The sequence below is a fragment of the Crocuta crocuta genome, unplaced genomic scaffold (genome assembly GCF_008692635.1).
Source record: "Crocuta crocuta isolate KB4526 unplaced genomic scaffold, BGI_CrCroc_1.0 scaffold363, whole genome shotgun sequence".
NCBI classification, from domain to species: domain Eukaryota; kingdom Metazoa; phylum Chordata; class Mammalia; order Carnivora; family Hyaenidae; genus Crocuta; species Crocuta crocuta.
The window spans coordinates 554187-575127 of record NW_027531626.1 but is presented as its reverse complement, the minus strand read 5'-3'; the positions used below and the strand labels follow the sequence as shown (position 1 = coordinate 575127).

The 20941-nt window shown below is 34.6% G+C and overlaps 1 protein-coding gene across 1 annotated transcript in view; it reads right to left on the bottom strand.

Annotated features, from left to right (window-relative positions):
* Positions 1 to 6570: 6570 nt before the first annotated feature.
* YIPF4 (Yip1 domain family member 4) overlaps positions 6571 to 20941 on the bottom strand; it is a 37354-nt gene continuing 22983 nt past the window's right edge. The window contains exons 5-9 of the mRNA XM_077772798.1: positions 18165 to 18318; positions 16792 to 16963; positions 14112 to 14189; positions 9059 to 9172; positions 6571 to 7666 (exon numbers count right to left, since the gene is read on the bottom strand). Of these exons, the coding sequence (XP_077628924.1) occupies positions 7529 to 7666; positions 9059 to 9172; positions 14112 to 14189; positions 16792 to 16963; positions 18165 to 18318 (656 nt within the window). The 3' untranslated portion in view covers positions 6571 to 7528. The remainder of the gene's footprint in view (positions 7667 to 9058; positions 9173 to 14111; positions 14190 to 16791; positions 16964 to 18164; positions 18319 to 20941) is intronic.

Here is a 20941-nt window from a genome sequence, read left to right as displayed (position 1 = left end):
TGATTACATTAAGTTGCCATGTTAGTCCTGGATTATAAACCCTTGGATTTCTTAGAATATGATAAATAGAAACTCATTATTTAGTGAAGTCATTGATCAGAGTTGCTTTTTGTAACCAAATGTTTTTATCTGATGCAGTATTGCCTCTTATTTAGTAAGTCATCTTTTTTAAGTGTCTTAGTTGTTGTTTTGTTTTTTGTTTTTGTTAGTTACCTATACACCCAACATGGGGCTTCAACTCACAACTCTTGAGATTAAGAGTCGTATGCTCTTCCAACTGAGATAACCAGGTGCCCCAATAATTCATGTTTTTTGATCAATTTAACATGCCACCTTTATCATATACTAATCTCATATATAATTGGGTATATTTCTGGAAACTCTCCTCTTTCACTGATCTAAATGACTTCAGTATTATCAATAGCTAATATATAAGCTAATTTTACTGAGTTCTAGTATAATTCAAAGGACAACAGCCCTTTGAGCCTTAATTATTTAAGATTAATGTGTAGTACTTGAAAGCCTAAAACTGACAGAGTGACTTTAAAAAGTGGAATAGAAAGGATTAAAAAGGAAAGCAAAGGAAAGGTGTTTCCATTATTCATATAATGGACTATGATAAAAGACAATTATACCTATGCCATTGAGTGGCAACACTGCTATTTCATATCCTAATGAAAAGAACACTAGATATGAGGTTTGCAGACTCAAACTTTTTTTTCTTTTAATGTATATTTTTTTGGAGATTGCAAGCAGGGGAGGGGAAGAGAGAGGGGGACAGAGAATCTGAAGTGGGCTGTGTGCTGACAGGTGACATAAGCGAGCCTGATGTGGGGCTTGAAATCAGGATCCAGATCATGGCCTGAGCCAAAGTTGGACACTCAACGGACTGAGCCACCCAGGTGCCCCTGGAGACCTAAAACTCTTAACTGTGTGAGTCAACAGTGCTATTTTATTTGTAAATATTTTTAAGTTTACTTACTTATATTTTGAGAGAAAGAAAGAGAGCACGTGTGTGCTCAAGTGAGAGAGGGTGAGAGAGAGAGGGAGAGAGACAGAATCCTGAGCAGGCTCCACAATGTCAGCACCCTGCAGGGCTCAAACCTGTGAACTGTGAGATCATGACCTGAGCCAAAATCAAGAGGTAGACTTTTAACTGACTGAGCCACCCACGCACCCCCAACAGTGTTATTTTAGACAATCCTTTCTTATGCCTAATTTCCTCATGTGTATAATAAGAAATGATTATGCTCATTAGATCATCTCTAAGATCTTACCTAACTTCAACAATCTGAAAGGCTAATAATGATAAGGCTGTTGGTTTTGAAATTTACTGGCTCTGGATTTGAATTCAGGATTCAATGACCAGGTTCATGTATTCATTCAAAAATACTGGGGATACACTGATGAACATGTCAGAAAATGTCCTTGTCTCAGTGGAGTTTACATTATAGTGGAGGAATAATAATAATACTAAAGATGAAAAGTGATAATTTACCTATGTTACCTATGTAACTTGTTTAGAACAATTAAAAAAAGATTTTAAGGGGAGCCTGAGTGGCTCAGTCGGTTAAGCATCCAACTATTGATCTCAGCTCAAGTCCTGATATCAGGGTCATGAGTTCAACCTCTGCAATGGGCTCCATTCTGGGTGTGGAGCCTACTTAGGGGCGCCTGGGTGGCTTACTCGGTTAAGAGTCCGACTTTCGCTTGGGTCATGATCTCGCGGTTCGTGGGTTCGAGCCCCGCGTCGGGCTCTGTGCTGACTGCCAGCTCAGAGCCTGGAGCCTGTTTCAGTCTGTGACTCCCTCTCTCTCTGACCCTCCCCTGCTCATGCTGTCTCTCTCTCCTAGAAATAAATAAAAATATTTTTTAAAAAAGACTACATACTACATTATAACACATATACAGAAAAAAACATAAAACATATAGCTTCATGACTTAATAAAAACCAAACACTCATGAAGGAAGTCCTTCACAACTCTTCTCCATTCTCATTCTAATAACCACTAACTAACTTTTATGGTGGTCATTTTCTTGTTTTTGTTTTTGTTTTTTTTATAAAAATGACTTTGCCAATTGGATTGTGGCAGTGGTTGTATAACTAGACAAACTTAATAAAAATTATCAAACTGTATACCAATGATAGATGAACTTTGTGGCATGTAACATACATCATTAAAGCTGCTTAAAAAAACTTTGCACCTCAACATGTATCTCTAAACACCATCGCTTAATTTTGCCTGTGTTTGAACTTCATATAAAGGGAGTAATACAGTATAAGTTTTTTGATGTCTTCTTTGTTCACTCATATTGCTTGTGAAATTCTCCATGTTCTTACATGTGGCTCCAGTCACTCATTTTCATTGCATAACACTCCACTGTGTTATACCTATTTACCCATTCTGAGTTGACGAACATCCTGTTTCCAATTTTTGGCTATTGTGTACTATGAACATGTCTCTTGTGGCATATGACCATGAATTTCTTGTTAGGGAAATATCAAGAAGAGAATTGCTTATCATGGCTTTTAGTATTAAAAGCATGTTTCTGGTTCTGTACTTTTTTTTCCTTTAAATTTTTAAGGTTTTTTTTAAAATTTATTTCTGAGAGAGAGAGAGAGAGAAAGCGTGAGCAGGGGAGGGTCAGAGAGAGAGGGAAACACAGAATCTGAAGCAGGCTCCAGGCTCTGAGCTAGCTGTCAGCACAGAGCCCGACGCAACCCACGAACCGTGACATCATGACTTGAGCCAAAGTCGGACACTTAACCTACTGAGCCACCCAGGAACCCCTCCGGTTCTGTATTTCAAACAAAAGCCCTGACAAAGAAAACATGGCTTGGAAGTCAAGTATGGACTAATGCCAACTTAACCTGTTCAATTTCATAACCTACTAAACTTCAGCTAAACAGGTTTTCATTTCCTTCTACACACCCAGTATTCCTACTGTCTGGATAGTCTTCCCTCCCACCTCTGCCTGGTTTACTTCTACTTACCCCTAAGATTTTAGCTTAAGCATCACTGCCTAAAAGGCTTTTCTCATCTAATTCTTCAATTATACATTCTCTTGCTACCACAGAGCTATATTTCTTCCTTCTCCATTTGTTGTAATTGTTTTACAATTTGTGAAACTCTCTCTCCAATAATACTGGCTAATTAAAGTTAGGGTGTGCATGTGTGGGTTTTGTATACCACTCTGTCTTTGTACCTACCACAGTACCCAGCACATACAAAGGGGTCAATAAATACCTGATCAATATCTATTATCTTTTCACATTCAGGGTACCCAATTCAAATGCCATTTCTTCTGAATGTTTCATTTTTGGGACCACCACTAGTACCATCCTTTGAAACTAAATTTTTGTTAGGCAAAAGATTTTCCTGAGTCCCGTGAAGGAAAGAAGACTGAATATGAGGGACATAGCACCTAGGCCAATCATCATGAACAAGAATAATAGAAAATAATTCTGTATAAGGATTACAAAACATATGGAGTGTTTCATTATCAAATGGTGCCTCATCCTATTTAAGCAATACTTCACACAGCAACTGATTAATTCCACAAAAATGAGTAGGGTCATTATAAACTCAAGGAAAAATACCTAATTTCAACCATTTACCTTCAATGAGTGCTTATTATGAGAACAGTAGCAATCCATTTGTATTTAATAAAAACTGCTCAGTGGCAACTATTATAGAAAAACCAAAGTTTCTGTTCTCAATAAATCTAATTTACTTATATTCTGAATATTAATTTAAAATTATTACAAAGAGCAGAGTTTATTTCTCCACTATATTAATAACCTTCACATGCTCTAATTACAAGTTAAGTTCAAAGTACTTCATAAAAATATTTTTTCATATTAATATCTAACTTTTTAAAAATCTCAGGTATAGCATTAATATACCACTGAACTGTCTACAAGGGATGTTTAAGGAATTTTTTTCAAGCACTTGCAAACTATAAATATCTTCAAAGTAAAAACTGTGGACATTTTGCATAAAATAAGAAAAGCTGAAACCAGGGTTACTACCAACACAAAATGTAAAACTGGGTATATTTTACTAATGCCATCTTAATCATCCTGACATTCTTTCCTTTAATTAACCTCCAAGATGCAACCTCAGCATACCAAAAGAATTTCAAATGAGAAATCCAACTTTAAGCTTCATGTTTAATAATATGCCTTATACAGGGAATATTCTCATTTCTTTAACACCACTACACTCCATAGAGCAAAGGTAAGGCCTAAAATTTATATCAGTTTGTTACAAAGAAAAATATCACAAGTGGAACTTTCTTCAGAAGATATGATTTGAAGTTCAAAGATATAAGACTGTCTAGTCTTTAGTAATGTCAAAAATCTTATTTTGGGATTTATTTAGGAAGTGGCCACAGATTCTCAAACACACAAACTACTGCTAGGATATTATACAAATGAAAAATAAAGCAACTGTAATTCAGTTTCTAAAGGGAAATTAAAATGTAGTACAGGTAAGATATAACACAAGGGTTCCCTTAAAGAAACCATTCATAAAAGAAGATGATAAAATACTATTATTTTATGTTATCAGAGCAGAGAATCATGGAGGGTGATTTTTATGTCTATTAAGACTTATTTCAGACTGCCATGCCATGCAACCAGAAAGAATTATATTAAAACAAGTGTATGACGTATGTTGTTATCCTTTGTTGCAAAGAACAAAACAATAAAACCAACTTGTTGAACTATAAAAAAAGAAAATAATTGCATGGAAGATATTCTAACAAAACTTAAAAATGTGTCACAATTTCCTAAAGCCTAAAAATGGCTATAATATGCATAAAAATGTAAAAGATAAATAAGAATCATCTTAAAATATTCAATTAGCTTTGCTGAATATGAAAAATATTCTGTTTTTATTAGTTTGTAGGAGCATTATTTTATTCAATGCATAAGTACATTGGAATTTTAAAAAGTACATTGACTGAATTTTAAACAATAAATAAAAATACCTACCTCATTATTTTCAGTCAATGCAAATTTTCACTAATTTAGAACTCTATATTAGCATTTTAATATTTGGGGAATTTTTTTGAAACATACATCATTATATAAACTATCTTATAGACCTTGGAAATAAGCAAGTTTCATAATGGTTCATAAAACTTTACAAATCTTCCTAAATGTTTTTTAATACAATGAAAATTATAAAGAGATTTTGATTTTTAATCAAAATTTCAAATATTTTACAATCAATTTGAAATATATGTAAATATAATTTACTCATAATTCTCCTTTGGAGGATTAACATTCATCATAATTACTACAACTGATAACACTTAAACACGCACTAACACACACACAACAAGAAGAGACTAACTGGCTAGTTCTATTTTAAAAATAGTAATAAACTAATAATTAGGTTGGAATCAGGATTTAAAATCAGTATGACTTAGAAAATATTATTATATAAAAATCCAAGGAAAGGACATTGTCATGGTCAGTTTACCACTGTTAATAGTAATGTCTCTTGTTCAAATTTATAAATTACATTTCCAAAGTGACAGTTTTAACTACTTTGCTCATTAGTACATGAAGATGCTGCTTAAGCTTAAAACATTATAAATTGTACCTATATATATCCTAAATAGGAAAGTTCTCATGAGTAAAGGCTACTATTTTTAAATACCTTTTTAGAATATAAATACCTCATTTTATCTTCATCATTAGGAAATAAACACGATCCATATATGTCAACTTTTCATTAACATCATTTAACTGATAGGTTAAATAAATTAAACCATCTTTTGATAGAATGCGTCCCAAAATGGCTTAACTTACTGCTTAGTAAAATTCTACCCCCTGGGACCAACCCCCAAGCTTCTTAGGGGAAGGTTCAGGGTCAACACTATGACTATCAAATATAATAATTGACTGTAACCAAGTAGTAACCTCAGGAATTCCTTATGTGTGACAACTGTTTATTTTACAGTTGCTAGTTCAGTGGCTATTGATCCTTCCTCACAACTTCATATTATTTTAGGTTCTAGAAATTCTATCTCTCTGGTGCTTCAATCTATTGTCCTAAGCTTGTTTTAAAATATTAGCATATGTAATTTTCACATTATTCTGGCTCAAAGATAGCTCCACACTCTTCCTATAGCTTAAAATAAAATTTTCCTTTCTTTTTTAGTGGAACAGAGGGGTGAAAGGAGGAGAAACGGGCTTGCTAATTTGAAGACCTGCTTCAGAGTTGCTAGATATTTCCTGATGCATAAAGTTACTAAAAGAATACATACTTAGAGATGGCCATGTTATCATATTGAAGACAGCAGTTAACTCTTCTAGCTGAGACCAGGAAGGGTAATATAATTTGCTAATAGTTATCAGGCATCTGCTGTTTTATGGACATAAATAAAATATTTAATCTACTTTACAAAGTTGTATTAACTAAAGTATATACCTAGAATATATGAAACAATTTCCAACATAAATTTAACTAGTTACAATTTCTTAATATTTCCCTTAGCAAATACTGTACATTTGTTAGAGTACCTGATACTTGTTTAGTAATACAGGACAAGGTGTTATGAAACAAAACGCACAGCGGGGAAGCATTTTATTTTTTTCTACTTCATATAACATTATTCAGGACCACAAGATTTTAAAGGTCTCTTTCCAGCAACTTTCACGACTTAGGAGTACCACTTAAAAATATTTCTGATGCTATAAATATTACAATTTCTCTACATATTGACAATTTTAATAATGCCATATCCATTATACCTCCTGCTCCTTTGGTCAGAAAGATAAACAGAAACTGAAATCATATATTTAGGCATTCAAAAATGGTTTTTCAAAGCATACCCAAGCAAACCAAATCTACATCAGCAACAATTAAAATTAGTTTTAGTTGTTATTAGTACTTCTTAACAAGGACATACTGAAGCATGTATGAGATTTTAAAAATTATATACAGTTTAAAAACCAAATTTGAATTTATAAATAAAAGATTAATGGCCAAAATAAAGAAAGGTTAAGCATAAGATTGAAAATATCTCAATTTTTAGGCTATTCAGAAATATACTGTATGAATAGTAAGAATTACTTCATAAATATATATGTATAAATATAAATATATATCTACAGGATCTGCGATGCAGGAGAATACCCTCTAAAGAAAAAAGATTGCACTTCTAGATTATTAGGATGCTGCCATATTTACCCTTTGAATGAAATATAATTACCATTCCAGGTGTTTTTGGCACAAGTTTTTAGGTGAATATTGACACAACCTTAAAAACACAATGCTTTTAAATTTTATTCACTGGAATTTGAAGAATCAAACAATTCAGAATTCTGACCAAAAAAATCCAGATACTGCAAATACTTAATTAAATACAAAAAAAATATTGTTTTAAAAAGACCAACCTGCCTTTACATGTGGAACATGTAAAATTTTGTCAGCAACAGGTTTTCTTCAATCCCCTCAGCAAGAATTACACAAATGTAACATTGTCTTTTTCTACTCATATGTGACTTAGATCACACCCCAGTATATAAAGACAAAAAATAAATGTATAGTAAAAAGATTGGATAAATCAGGAGAGGCTTTTTGGTCTTGAATTCTTCACCCACTAACAATGAAGCAGCACTGTAGGCAGCCCAAAACACACCAAACAGCTTTAAAAAAAAAAAACAAAAAAGACAAAAGGCAGCATATTAGCAAGTCAATTAACATTCTGGGTATTAGAGAGTACAATAACATTCACAGTATTTTCTTAAAACAACCCTGACAACCAATTGTGGCAAACAGTAAAACTTATTGAGGATATTTAAGATTATTATTAAAAATGCTTGTCCTTGCTCTGTTCCTTGACATATGCAAATGAACTCTTTTGTTTTCACACTTGTCTAATCCTAGGGATGACTTGGGGGCACCTAATAAAAAGAGAATCCTGGGATTCACTCTAGCTTGCTGAATCAAAATCTCCTAAGAAAAGGGTCTTGTAGTCTTTTTAACAGTGTCCCTGGTGATTTAAAGTAAGGCAACTTTTGGTCAACTGCTGAAAGAAATTTGACTGCTGAAAGAAAATGAACTATTACACAAAGTAAACTTTTTCCTGATTTTTCTTCTAAGAAGTAGGAAAACAGACTAAGTGAAAATTTTACACAGCGTTTATGAAATAGAACCACATTTTCCCAGGAATAGGTAAAAGTACACCACGCCTGGGTGACTCAGTTAGTTAAGCACCCGACTGCGGCTCAGGTTACGATCTCACAGTTTGTGAGTTCAAGCCCTATGTGGGGCTCTTCTGTGCTGACAGCACAGAGCGTGGAGCCCATTTTGAGTTCTGTGTCTTTCCTTCTCTCTCTGCCCCTCCCCGCCCCTGCTCACACTGTCTCTCTCTCTTAAAAATAAATAAACATTAAAAAATTTTTTTAATTCTATATTTTTTCATAAAGAAAACAAATTACATTCACTGTGTAATATACATATATGTACTAAAGCAGTCATTAATTTCCCAAACTTGTTAAAAATTTAGGTTATTTTACTACTTATTATTAATACTTATCAGTAAATGTTTAATATGTATATATATTAATATAAATTTAATACAGCAGAAAGAAGCACTGATCTCTGCAATACAGAAAAGCCAATTTATTACAACCATGTCTTTCATATTTGATAAGGAAGCTATTATTCAAAAAGAGGTAATAGTTATTAAATAAATTTCTGGTAAAATCGTAACTACAAATCTCCCACAAAATCTAAGTTATATGAAGTGGTATTATAAACATACAGAAGAAAAATTCAACATTAAAAAAATTATCTGAGTGTAATATCCTGTAGCCTGGTTTGCTCTTTGTTCTTTACTCCCCCCAGACATACATTATAATTTCTGGTAATTAAAATGAGAAAATAAAAGAAACAATTAGCAAAATCAATGACTAAGATCACTGTTTCAAACACTCACAAATGTTTGATAGTTACAGACTACAATGTTGTGAGGCAGAGAACTAGCATACTTTTGTTTTGGAAAATAGTTAATTTTTATAATGCACACTACTTACTTTTATAAGTGTAGATACCACTTCAAATGATCCAACCACCAAAAGTATAGGGGCTATAACAATGAGAGGAAGTAGTGAATATCCTATAACTCCAAGAACTTGGCCATATGCAACCTGTGAATTTTCAAAAATTTAAATAAATATCATAGAAATCAAGGTAAATTATTTTAAATACTATTGAACATCACATCTTCATTGTTGTACTTTCATAAATGTGAGAATTAAGAAGAAATCATCAAGTATCAGGGTGCCTGGGTGGTTCAGTTGGTTGAACGCCTGACTCTTAATTTCCACTCAGGTCATAATCCCAGGGTCAGGGGATCAAGCCCTGCTTTGGGGTCAGTGCTGAATGTGGAGGCTGCTCAGGATTTTTTCTCTCTCTCTCTCTCACTCTCGCTCTCTCACTCTCCTCTTGCCCCCAATCCCTTTCTCCCCAGCTCATGTTCTCTCTCTAAAGAATAAATCTTAAAAAAAAAAGTCATGAAGTATCATATGCTTTATATTTCAAATTATCATACAATCTGCTATGTTCCTACACAGTCTTATCAATCCACTGCTGTTTCAATTATCATCAATTTTATGATGATACCCAAATCTACATTTCCAGCCCTCTCTCTTTTGAGACTTATATATCCAATTACCTTCACTACATCTACATTATACTTTGTCACTACTTTCCTTAAAGTTGTAGAAGGATGATCTCTAAAAAATATTTTTTAAGTTTATTCATTCATTTTGAGGAAAGAGAGCTCAAGCAGGGAGGGACACAGTGAGAGGGAGAGAGAGAATCCCAAGCAGTCTCTGCTGTCTGCACAGCAGCCCCATGTGGGGCTGGAACCCACAAACCATGAGATCATGACCTGAGCCAAAATCCAGAGTTGGAGGCTTAACCCACCCAGGCGCCCCAGAAGGAATACTTAAAAGGACCAAAACCATCTTAATTCAAGCAAAAAATTCAAGGTCTAGGAAAGCTACATATGATAAGTGCAGACTAAAAGGGAAGGAAGAAGGAGAGACTTAAGGAAAAAATATTTTTAGTAGCTACTGTGTGTCAAGCTCTTGTGATAGATCAAGACAGATCAAATGCAGCAACAACCCTTTAAATAGGTATTACTGCCTCCATTATGAAGACACTGATTTTTAGAGAGACAAAGCATTTTGTTCAGGAAAGCAAAGCTGGTAGGAGAAAAGAGTTCAAATTAAGACACAAGTCTCTTAACTCCTATATCAACAGTTCTAAAATATCAAAACATTTAGTGATATATTTTTCATATATTACATGGCATTGTGTTAAGACATAACAAATAATATGTAAACAAATAACAGAATTATTTTATATTTCCATATGCAGAGTGAAAGTTTCACAGACAAATGTTATTCTTAATTTATTTAAGGGTTTTAGTTTAAGATGATGGATTGAGCACATATATCTATTATCATTCCCTCTTGAAACTATAAGGGAAAAGGAAAAAACTCTTTTTAAAAAGAGATGTAAAAAGTGGAAACTAAACCACAAAATAATCTTGGATTTTGAAAACACTGCACACACCTGGAAGAAACAAAGTAGCAGAAAAATACAGAGAGGCCATATTGGTTGCTCACTATGTAAAAGACAACTGGTCCCTAACTGACACATTAAAAATGTATAAATCTCAAGGCAGACCTCAGCACTCACCACAAGTGACAACTGAAGGCTCATTGAGCTCTGGATGAAACCCCTAAGCATTCTTAGAATACAGATAATGCAGATCTAGTTCATTCTCATTACTCACATATCTTACACTATTCTCAATAATGTAAGCCCCAATGTATATATGAAATCATGAATAAAATGGAAAAAATTAACACTATCAAAAGAACCAGGAACAGAAGTCTGATTCTAAACTCTCTAAGTTTAGATCAGACACATGAAATAAAGAGAATAAGTGTAATGAAAGAAAAGCCATTTATAAGAATCAAAGTGTTATTCTGTATAAGATAACCAAATTGTTGGGGCACCTGGGTGGCTCAGTCGGGTAAGCATCCGATTTTGGCTCAGGTCATGATCTATCGTTTGTGGGTTTGAGCCCCATGTCGGGCTCTGTGCTGACAGCTAGCTCAGAGCCTGGAGGCTGCTTCAGATTCTGTATCTCCCTCTCTGACTCTCCCCTGCTCACTCTCTCTCTCTCAGAAAAAAATAAAACATTTAAAAAAATTTAAAAAAAAAGAAGATAACCGAACTGTTTTAGGGGCGCCTGGGTGGCTCAGTCGGTTAAGTGTCCAGCTTCGGCTCAGGTCATGATCTATCGTTTGTGGGTTTGAGCCCCATGTCGGGCTCTGTGCTGACAGCTAGCTCAGAGCCTGGAGGCTGCTTCAGATTCTGTATCTCCCTCTCTGACTCTCCCCTGCTCACTCTCTCTCTCTCAGAAATAAATAAAAACTTTTTTTTTTAATTAAAAGATAACTATTGTTTTGGAGAAAATATGAACGTTATTTCCTCATCTTTATAGTAATTTTCAGTCATGACACTTTATAAATGATAGTATTTTCATATCATTCTTTGTGTCCTGCCTACTGTATAGATAACTATATATTCTATATCACAAAATAAAATGTTTTATTTAATAATAGAATTTTCTTAAAAAATAAGAGGCTTAAACAGAAGAACAGAAGATGGGACAATAGCAGCATAATTTTGGAAGCTGGAAAGCAGATAAACAAGAGCTAAGTAACACACTTGGCAGGCCCTTCTACCAAATGTCACAAAAGAGCTCAAGGTCTCAGAATTTAGCAATCTACGTTGATTGAGTCAGTACCTACAAGATAATTCTGCCTGGCATCCCCTCTGCTTTACTCTCTCCACAGAATAAACTACTAGGAAAAAAAAAAAAAAAAAAAAATGAACTTTTAGAATTCCTAGGTTTAGTAATTCACAAAGTCTTGTTTAATGGGGCAGCAATTCTGAACATGTGGCTCATGGGCTCCTGAGGGTCCCAGAAACTCTTCCAGAAGACTGGAAAGTCAAAACAATTTTCTTTCTCTTTCTTTCTTTCTTTGTTTTTTTAATATCTGTTTATTTATTTTGAGAGAGAGCACATGAGCAGGAGAGGGGTAGAGAGAGGACACAGAGAATCCTAGGCAGGCTCCACACTGTCACTGCAGAGCCTGATGCAGGGCTTGAGCCCATGAACTATGAGATCATGACCTGAGCTGAAACCGAGTCAGATGCCTAACTGACTGAGCCACCCAGGTGCCCCAAAACTATTTTCTATAAAAGTAATAAAACATTATTTACCTTTTTCATTGGGTTCATATTGGTAATAACAGGGGAAAACAATGGTGGGTAAAACATGCTACTTTACCATGAATCAAGGTGGTACAAAATATATTTGTACTTACTATGTACTTTACTACTAAATAATGACAGAGAAAGAAGAAAGAAAAGCTAGTTTCACTTAAGAATGTCCTTAATAAAGCAGTTAAAATTATTTTATTAAACCTCAACTTTTTGAGTATGTCTTTTTAATATTCTGTACAACAAAATGAGAATCATATAGAAATAATTTTTGTGGTATCCTACGATAGTTCCCAAGGAATAATACTTGTACAAATGTTTGAGCAAAGAGTTGAATTAGACGCTTTTATCATGGAACATCAATTTTACTTGAAAGAACAACTGAAAGATAAACTATGGTTGTTCAGAGGTGGGTATCTGCAAGCATGTTTTTAAAACTGAATGATGGGAACCCCCTGCTTAAGGAAATGGACAGTACTTATTGTAAATGATAAAATTCTACCTTCAAAAAAATTTTTTTAATGTTTATTTTTGAAAGAGAAAGATAGACAGAGTATGAATGGGAGAGGGGCAGAGGAAGGAAGACACAAAATCACAAACAGGCTCCAGGCTCTGAGCTATCAGCACAGACCCTGATGCGAGGCTCAAACTCACAAACCGTGAGATCACGACCTGAGCTGAAGTCGGACACTTAACTGATGGAGCCACCCAGGTGCCCCGATAAAATTCTATCTTTTAAGCAAAAATTAGAATTTTGGAAAACTTGTGCCTACCACTATAAGCTTGACAGTTTTCCAACACACATTTCTGATGAGATGAGTGGTGATATTAATGAATGTGATTTTCTGTTATTGTATAATAAGATGTGTCAACATTTGGAAGATCTACAAAACTCAGTGAACCAGTATTTTCCAAGTGATCACACACAGGTAAAAAGATCCACCCAAAGTGAATTTTAATGAGACAGAGTACGAAAAGTTCATTAAATAGTTTGAGATTCCTTATTGCAACAAACCTTTAAGAAATTATTACTTGTTGAATGTAAGTGTAGGATCAGAGAAGAATATCCACAATCATCTGAAAAAGCTACTAAAATACTCTTCCTTTTCCAGGGTGCCTGTGTGGCTCAGTCAATTAAGCATCTGTGTCTGGATTTGGACTTAGGTCATGATCTCAGTTCGTGATGTGGGGCCCCGCATTAGGCTCTGAACGACAGTGTGGATACTGCTTAGGATTCCATGTCTCCCTCTTTCTCTGCCTCTCCCCCATGAGCCATCTCTCCCTCACTCTCTCAAAAATATATAAATATTAAAAATAAATAAATAAAATAAAAGACTCTTCCTTTTCCAATTATATTATCTGTTTAAGGCTTATTTTTTTCATATACTTTAGCCAAAAGAATGTATCAGAACAGACTGAATACAGAAAGCGGATATAAGAATCCAGCCTCCACTAAGCCAGATATTAAAGCTACTTGCACAACTGTAAAATAATGCCACTCTTACCACTTTTTTGTTTTGAAAAAATTGTTCTTCTTTAAAACATATTGTTTATGTTAAAATGTATTTGGTTTTACTTTTAAATGGATAAAAATACAACTAAAATTATTGAGTATGTATAATACTAACATGCTGATCACCTTAAAGGAAGTAGTATAACGTAAGAGCAATTCCAGGACAAGAAATAATTACAATGAATATAGCTACTGATGACATCTACAATACCAAAAATAAAGTTTATTATAAGAAACAAAAGCTATTTTCAAAATTAACCACTTACTTCTCCACCAAGAACTCTGGCCAGTAAGAAAATTGTTAGAGAACCAAATATCCAAATAGTTATAATCCATGAGACCACCTTAAGGGAAAAAACAAAATTCATGCAATTAATATCTTTGCACCAAATAAACTGATAATTTTCCAGGAAGTCAATTCTCTGTTAATATAAGATAGCTTGGTATATCCAATTTCAGGATATAGAAAGTTTGAACTCCCAGTTATCTTTCCCAAACCTATTAAGAATGCAGTGGGTTAATATAATTTTACCTCCAAACTGAAAATTAGCAATAATCAATCGCCCTAATGAAATCTCAGTATTTTGAGATCTATTATAAAATATTAATGCAAAAAAAGAACAAAGTGTTTACTTCCAAACCTCTGGTTTGCAGCATCTTGCAAGGAAAATTCATCACTAAAAGAAGTTATAGGTCTTTTCAGGATATCTTTAATATTTACATTAATTACATATGTATCTAAGTGATAGAATGTTGCAGACTTTTGAGACAATTTTAACTCCTGAGACTTAGCATAATAATGATACATGACTCCATTTCTAAGTTTGGTCTGCTTGCAGGGTCTAGAGATAATGAAGCCCCAAAAGCAAAATAAGCACACTTATTGCCCAGATCCTGGTTTCTAAATATCATTCCCTGATAAAAGGAATAAGGATTCCTTTGATAAATAATTGATTCCAGGGTTGGGGCAGGGAAGATAAAAGATGAGCCCCAAACACTTTGTAGAATTTTAGAAGGAAAGGAAATGTTCAAAAAAAGATGAGAATGGTAAAAAGGACACAGAAGCTAACCTAAAGGAGCTGCTATTGGCTAAAGCGGGAATAACCTCAGCAATAAAATAGCACTGACAATAGCACTGGATTATAATCCAGAAAATAAAATAAATATTCATGGCTCCATACTGACATACATACATACATAATTAATTAATTAATTAAGCAGGGGCGCCTGGGTGGCCCATGTTTCATGGGATCAAGCTCCATGTTAGGCTCTGTGCTGAAAGCACGGAGTCTGCTTGGGATTTTCTCTCTTGCTCTGTTTCTCTGCCCCTCTCCTTTGCATGCTCCATCTTTCTAAATAAATAAATAAACTTTAAAAAAAGATACATTAATATCACATAGTCCCTGATAATATACTGAGGTGGGCACAAAGTAATATTCTTGCCAAATATTTATGACGCCATCTAGTCATGAGAAAACATCAAGCAAAACCAAATTGAGCAACATTATATGGAGGTAGTAATCTGTTCTTAGCCTTAAAACCCTTTGCTCAAAATATTTAACATTGGAGAGATGCTCTAGATGAATGATTAGTGGTAGGTAGTAGACCAGAGTCCCCATTCAACTTCTTCAATTCACCTCACACTTCCAACAGAATACATGATATAAACTACGGATCTAAGGCAAATATTAATAAGACTAGTGTTATATTATGTTAAGGATCTTGCTATCAGGAGATAATTCTGGATTATCTAGATGAGCACTAAATGTAAACACAACTATCCTTAAAAGGAGGCAGAGAGAGTTTTGACTAGAGTAGAGAAGAAATTAATGTGATCATGGTAACAGAGATTGTAGTAATGCTGTCAGAAACCAAGGAGCGCTGACAGCCTCTGGAGTAGGAAGAGGCAATCAACAGAATGTGCCCTGGAGTAGGGAGAACCAGCCTTGAAGACATATTCATCTTAGCTCCTCCAAGCTTACTTTGGGTTTCTGAATGGTAAAAGCATAAATTTTCACTGTTTTAAACCATAAAACTCATGGAAATTTGTTATAGAAGCAATGACAAGTGAATTCATTTCCAAATCTTTTTGTGATAAACAGTTAGTTTTTACTCCTCTAACACCATATACTAGGAATTAAGGACTGATATGTGTATGTTGTATTTTGGTAATAAAGATAAAGCCCCCGAGAGTAGAACAAAGTTATTATATAAAAACAAATACTGATGGAATCCTTGTCATTATTAAAATATTTAACATTTTATTTATTTCTGAGAGAGAGAGAGAGAGAGACAGCATGAGCAGGGGAGGGTCAGTGAGAGAGGGAGACAGAATCTGAAGACAGGCTCCAGGCTCTGAGCTAGCTATCAGCACAGAGCCCGATGTGGGGCTCGAACCCATGAACTGTGAGACCATGACCTGAGCTGAAGTTGGACGCCCAACCGACTCAGCCACCCAGGCGCCCCTAAAATAATTTAAGTAAACTCTAAGCCCAACATGGGGCTCGAACTTATGACCCCAAGATCAACAGTCACATGTTCCACCAACAAAGCCAGCAAGGTATCCTTAAAATATTTATTTAAAAAATGAATGAAAGGTAAGAACATGTTATGAGTTTGTGTTTCAAACCCTTCATCCCTTGGGGGAAAATCATAAAAGACAAGGGCAGCTCTTTTGGTCACTTCTAGTCACTATTCACTTCTGCTCAACTGAGAGTAGACCCAGTTGCCAGACAAATACTACTTTCTATGTGAATGGTGATGTAAAAGTCAGGAAAGCATTAATCTAAGGTAATTAAGAAGAGTTCTAGAGATGAACTAGTTAGAAATAATGGGCAAAATTAAAGCATTTCCCAAACATAATGTAGCACTTTAGTTAATATTTGGCTATTTTTACTTTTAAATCTCTTAAGATATTTCATTTTGTATAAAGTCAGATATACTTACCCTAAACTGTCCATATAATGATATCATGGAAAAAAAAAGCACAACAGCCAGAGGGCCCCAAAAGTCAGGATTGTCTCTCACCACTTGTCTATTAAAACCAAGTGATGGCATTGGCATTAGAACACACCGGATTTTGTAGTAAATATCCTTTAGATCAATATCCAATTCCTCCCTATAATATAAAATAAAAATTCTTAAAAACACATACACTTCTGAATACTCTAATAGCTGCAACAAAAATTAAGGAAAATTTAAATATGACAGTGTTGTCTCCATAGGTCAACAAAGCATTGCATCTGATAGTGTATTTCACAGATTCCACAGAGTACATTTTCAACATTTCAACATTTCTAAAATCGGGATGCTTGTCACAATTGCTGGTGTCTTCACTTAGTCCGGGATGAAGTCAAGTGCTTCCAAGATCCTCCTTTCCATTTGTCAGTCTCCTGGAGGCACCACTACTTTTGGACAACTTTAAATAAAATCTGCTTGACCATATTGATAATTCAGACTGCAATCCCATATGAGAACTGGTATGGGGTTTCCATTCTCAGGGAAAATTTTTCTTCCAACATCCACCAGTTGCCAAATTGAGATAAGCAAACATCCTTGCTGCCTCTTTATGTATGGTGGGTTTTTTCTCATCTATCCCTACACTAAGGAAACAGTCCTTTGATATCCTAGCTTTATACTGTCTTACACAATTTTTCCTTCCTATTGATAAACATAAAATAACTACATCTTAAAATCCACTGTGTCTTAAATTTGGTGAAACGTGGTATATTAAGAAACAGGATGTTTCAGCACTTAATCCACCAGTAATTACAGAGATAAACCTGATAATGCCTCAGTTTTACAGAGCTACAGGTTCTTTCTCAAGTTTATTTACTTTTTTTTTGCAAATGATAATCACTTAAAAAATATCAAGTACCATGAAGAAAGTGAGAAACTCTCTATAGTCCTCCTAGTGATAGCTCTAGAATTTCTAACTGGGAAAGATTTTGGAGGGAAAATCTTTTTGGAAGTTTTAATTTCCCTTAAAGTGAATTTTGACAGCAAGCACCCTGATCTTTCACTTACACTGCATATTTACTTACCATGTAAGCCCTAACGTTTGGAGTATACCTGTGTGTGTGTGTGTGTGTGTGTGAGAGATACATAATTATACATTCAATTTTTGGCATTCAAGAAGTTAAAAATATTCTCCCATTATTTCATTATTTCTAATTACTAGTGAAATTGAAAAACAGCTAGAACTTTACATCAAAAAGGCTAAGATTTTCTATATTTGTCTTTAAATAACATGAAAGAATATAATAATCCCACAGACTAGTTCTAAAAATCAAAAAATACATATTACTATTTCTACATACAAGAGCGGCTTGTTATCTTCAGGATCATCATCTTCCACTTCCAAAAGCCAGCCATATCCTCTTTGTCTCAGAAATGTAGTAGCCGTAGATTCTTTAATAAAATCTCCACCAAGGTTTAATTTGACATCTGGGGATGCTATTGAACCGCTGAGATCTTAGGAAAGAGAGGATAAAATTATAAATCAAGGTAAAAATGTGTGAATCTTAACCAACATGAACATAATATTCAAGTAAAATACTTATCATTTTTAAAAAACTGTCTCAAATTTATTTTATTTTTGAGAGGGGGGAAGGGCAGGGCACAGAGACTGGGAGAGAGAATCCCAAGCAGCCTCCACATTGTCAGTGCAGAGCCCAATGCAAGGCACAAACTCCCAAACTCTGAGATTGTGAGCTGACCTGAAACCAAGAGCAGGATGCTTAACCAACTGAGCCACTCAGTTGCCCCTAAAATAATTATCATTTGAAGATCTCTAACTATGAACATCTGCTTTTATACACAATCTTCATATTTTATAGCTGATAAAAATCTAAAAACCATCTTTTATTTTACAACAAGAAAATGAAAGATGAGAGAAGTGAAGACATATAAAAGATTTAAGATAATTAGCTAGACCAGTAAAAGAATCCAGACTTGTAACAACTTTATATGGAAGATATAAACAAAATATATTACATGATATCATTTTGGATTCCGTTCATTATTACATACACCATGTGCTTCAGAACAAAGTGACTGTATAAATTATTTCTAAAGGCATTACACATGTATATATACAAACCCTTGGACATAATTTGCTAAAGAAAACTGTTGATTTTTCTCTACATTTTTAAGTTTTTATTCTATATCCTTTCATTTAAATCACCAAATTGCTATGTTAAGTGCTTGGTTCTGGATAAATTTGACTGGTAAGAGTTCCTTGCTATGTAAGCTATTTTTTTTCTTTATATATTCACATTATTCATCTTTAGTTTGGACAAAAATAAAGGTGTTTGGGGTTATTGTTTTGAGGTCAGCTTTAAAAAGGAGTGAAGAGGGGCGCCTGGGTGGCTTAGTCGGTTAAGCGTCCGACTTTCACTTAGGTCATGATCTCATGGTTCATGGGTTCAAGCCCCACGGCGGGCTCTGTGCTGATTGCCAGCTCAGAGCCTGGAGCCTGTTTCAGTCTGTGACTCCCTCTGTCTCTGACCCTCCCCTGCTCACACTGTCTCTCTCTCTCTCTCCTAGAAATAAATAAAAACATTAAAAAAAAAAAAAGAGTGAAGAGGGGTGCCTGAGTGACTCAGTTGGTTATGAGTCCAACTCTTGATTTCAATTCAGGTCATGATTTCACAGTTCACAAGTTTGAGCCCCATATCAGGCTTTGCAATGACAGCATGGAGTCTGCCTGAGAATCTTTTGCTCCCCCACTTGCACACACGTGCTCTCTGTCTAATAAAAAATTTTTTTTAAATCAATAAAAAAAAGGAGTGAAGAGATTCAGTTATCCACATCACAAAATCATTCATAGTCTCAACTATGCCTTAGAGATTACAGATAATCACAATAGTACAAACGCCCCATTTTCTGGTTAGGAAAAAAATGAGAATAGTAAAGGACTTGAGGTCATACAGGAATTAAGAGGAAAAAAAAAACATCTATAGGACCAGACAATATGCACTATTAAACAACCATCAATGCTGTTAACTAGAAGCCACATGAATGGAGTGGTACTTTTGAAAACAATCTTGGAATACCTGGGTGGCTCAGTTGGTTGAGCGTCCAAACTCAGCTTAGGTCTTGATCTCATGATTCATGAGTTTGAGCCCTGAGTTGGGCTCTGTGCTGACAGCTCTGAGCCTGGAGCCTGCTTCAGATTCTGTGTCTCCCTCTCTCACTGCCCCTCCCCCACTTGGGCTCTGTCTCTTTCAGAAATGAATAAACATTAAAAAAAGAATTTAAAAAAAGAATCTAGGCAAGAAAAAGCACAACACTTAACAGACTCTCCTCTAAAGATCATATACGGTATAAAGAAGAGCTTAATTTGACATTATTCTAAATTCTAGGTTAGTTTTGGAGAATTGCTATTAAAATTTTGGCTTAAACTTCAATCAATCAGTGTCTCAATTATGAGTCATCTTTTCTGGTTGTGACAACTCCTGCAATTAATTGTAATAAAGTTTGCATTCTAAGGCTAAGTTCTAGTTTAGCTACTAATTAATACAGCATACCATTAATGTCTTTTGTCCCCAGTTTCCTGTTCAAAATTCTTGTGCCTGGATGGCTCAGTTAGTTGAGTGTCACACTCTTGATTTCCACTGAGGTCATGATCACATGGTCCTGGGATTGAGCCCCGCATCAGGGCCTGGCTGAGCGTGCAACCCCTTTAAGATTCTCTCTCTCCCACTGCCCCTTTCTCCTGCTTGTGCACCCTCTCTTTCTCAAAAAAAAAAAAAATCTTTCCAACTTTAACAGTTTATGATTCTAAAGTTTTCATAAGGGAGTTTACTCAGCTAGAAATAAAATGTAATCCTTTTGTTTTAACTGTCCTTCTCTACTTAGTTTACAAATAGTCCTTGTAAATGCTATCGCAGAATCTTGTGATTAAAATATTCTCTGAAATTACTTTCTGCTTGATTTTATCTAAGTCAAAAAAAAACAAATAAAAGACATGAAATTTAACTGAAATTTCATTACCAACTGGTACAAAGAATGCTTTTCTTGATTTAACAAGAGGAAGATTTTAGATCAGGAATTCATTAGTAGGCAGTGTCATTAAAGGTTTTACAATTATGAG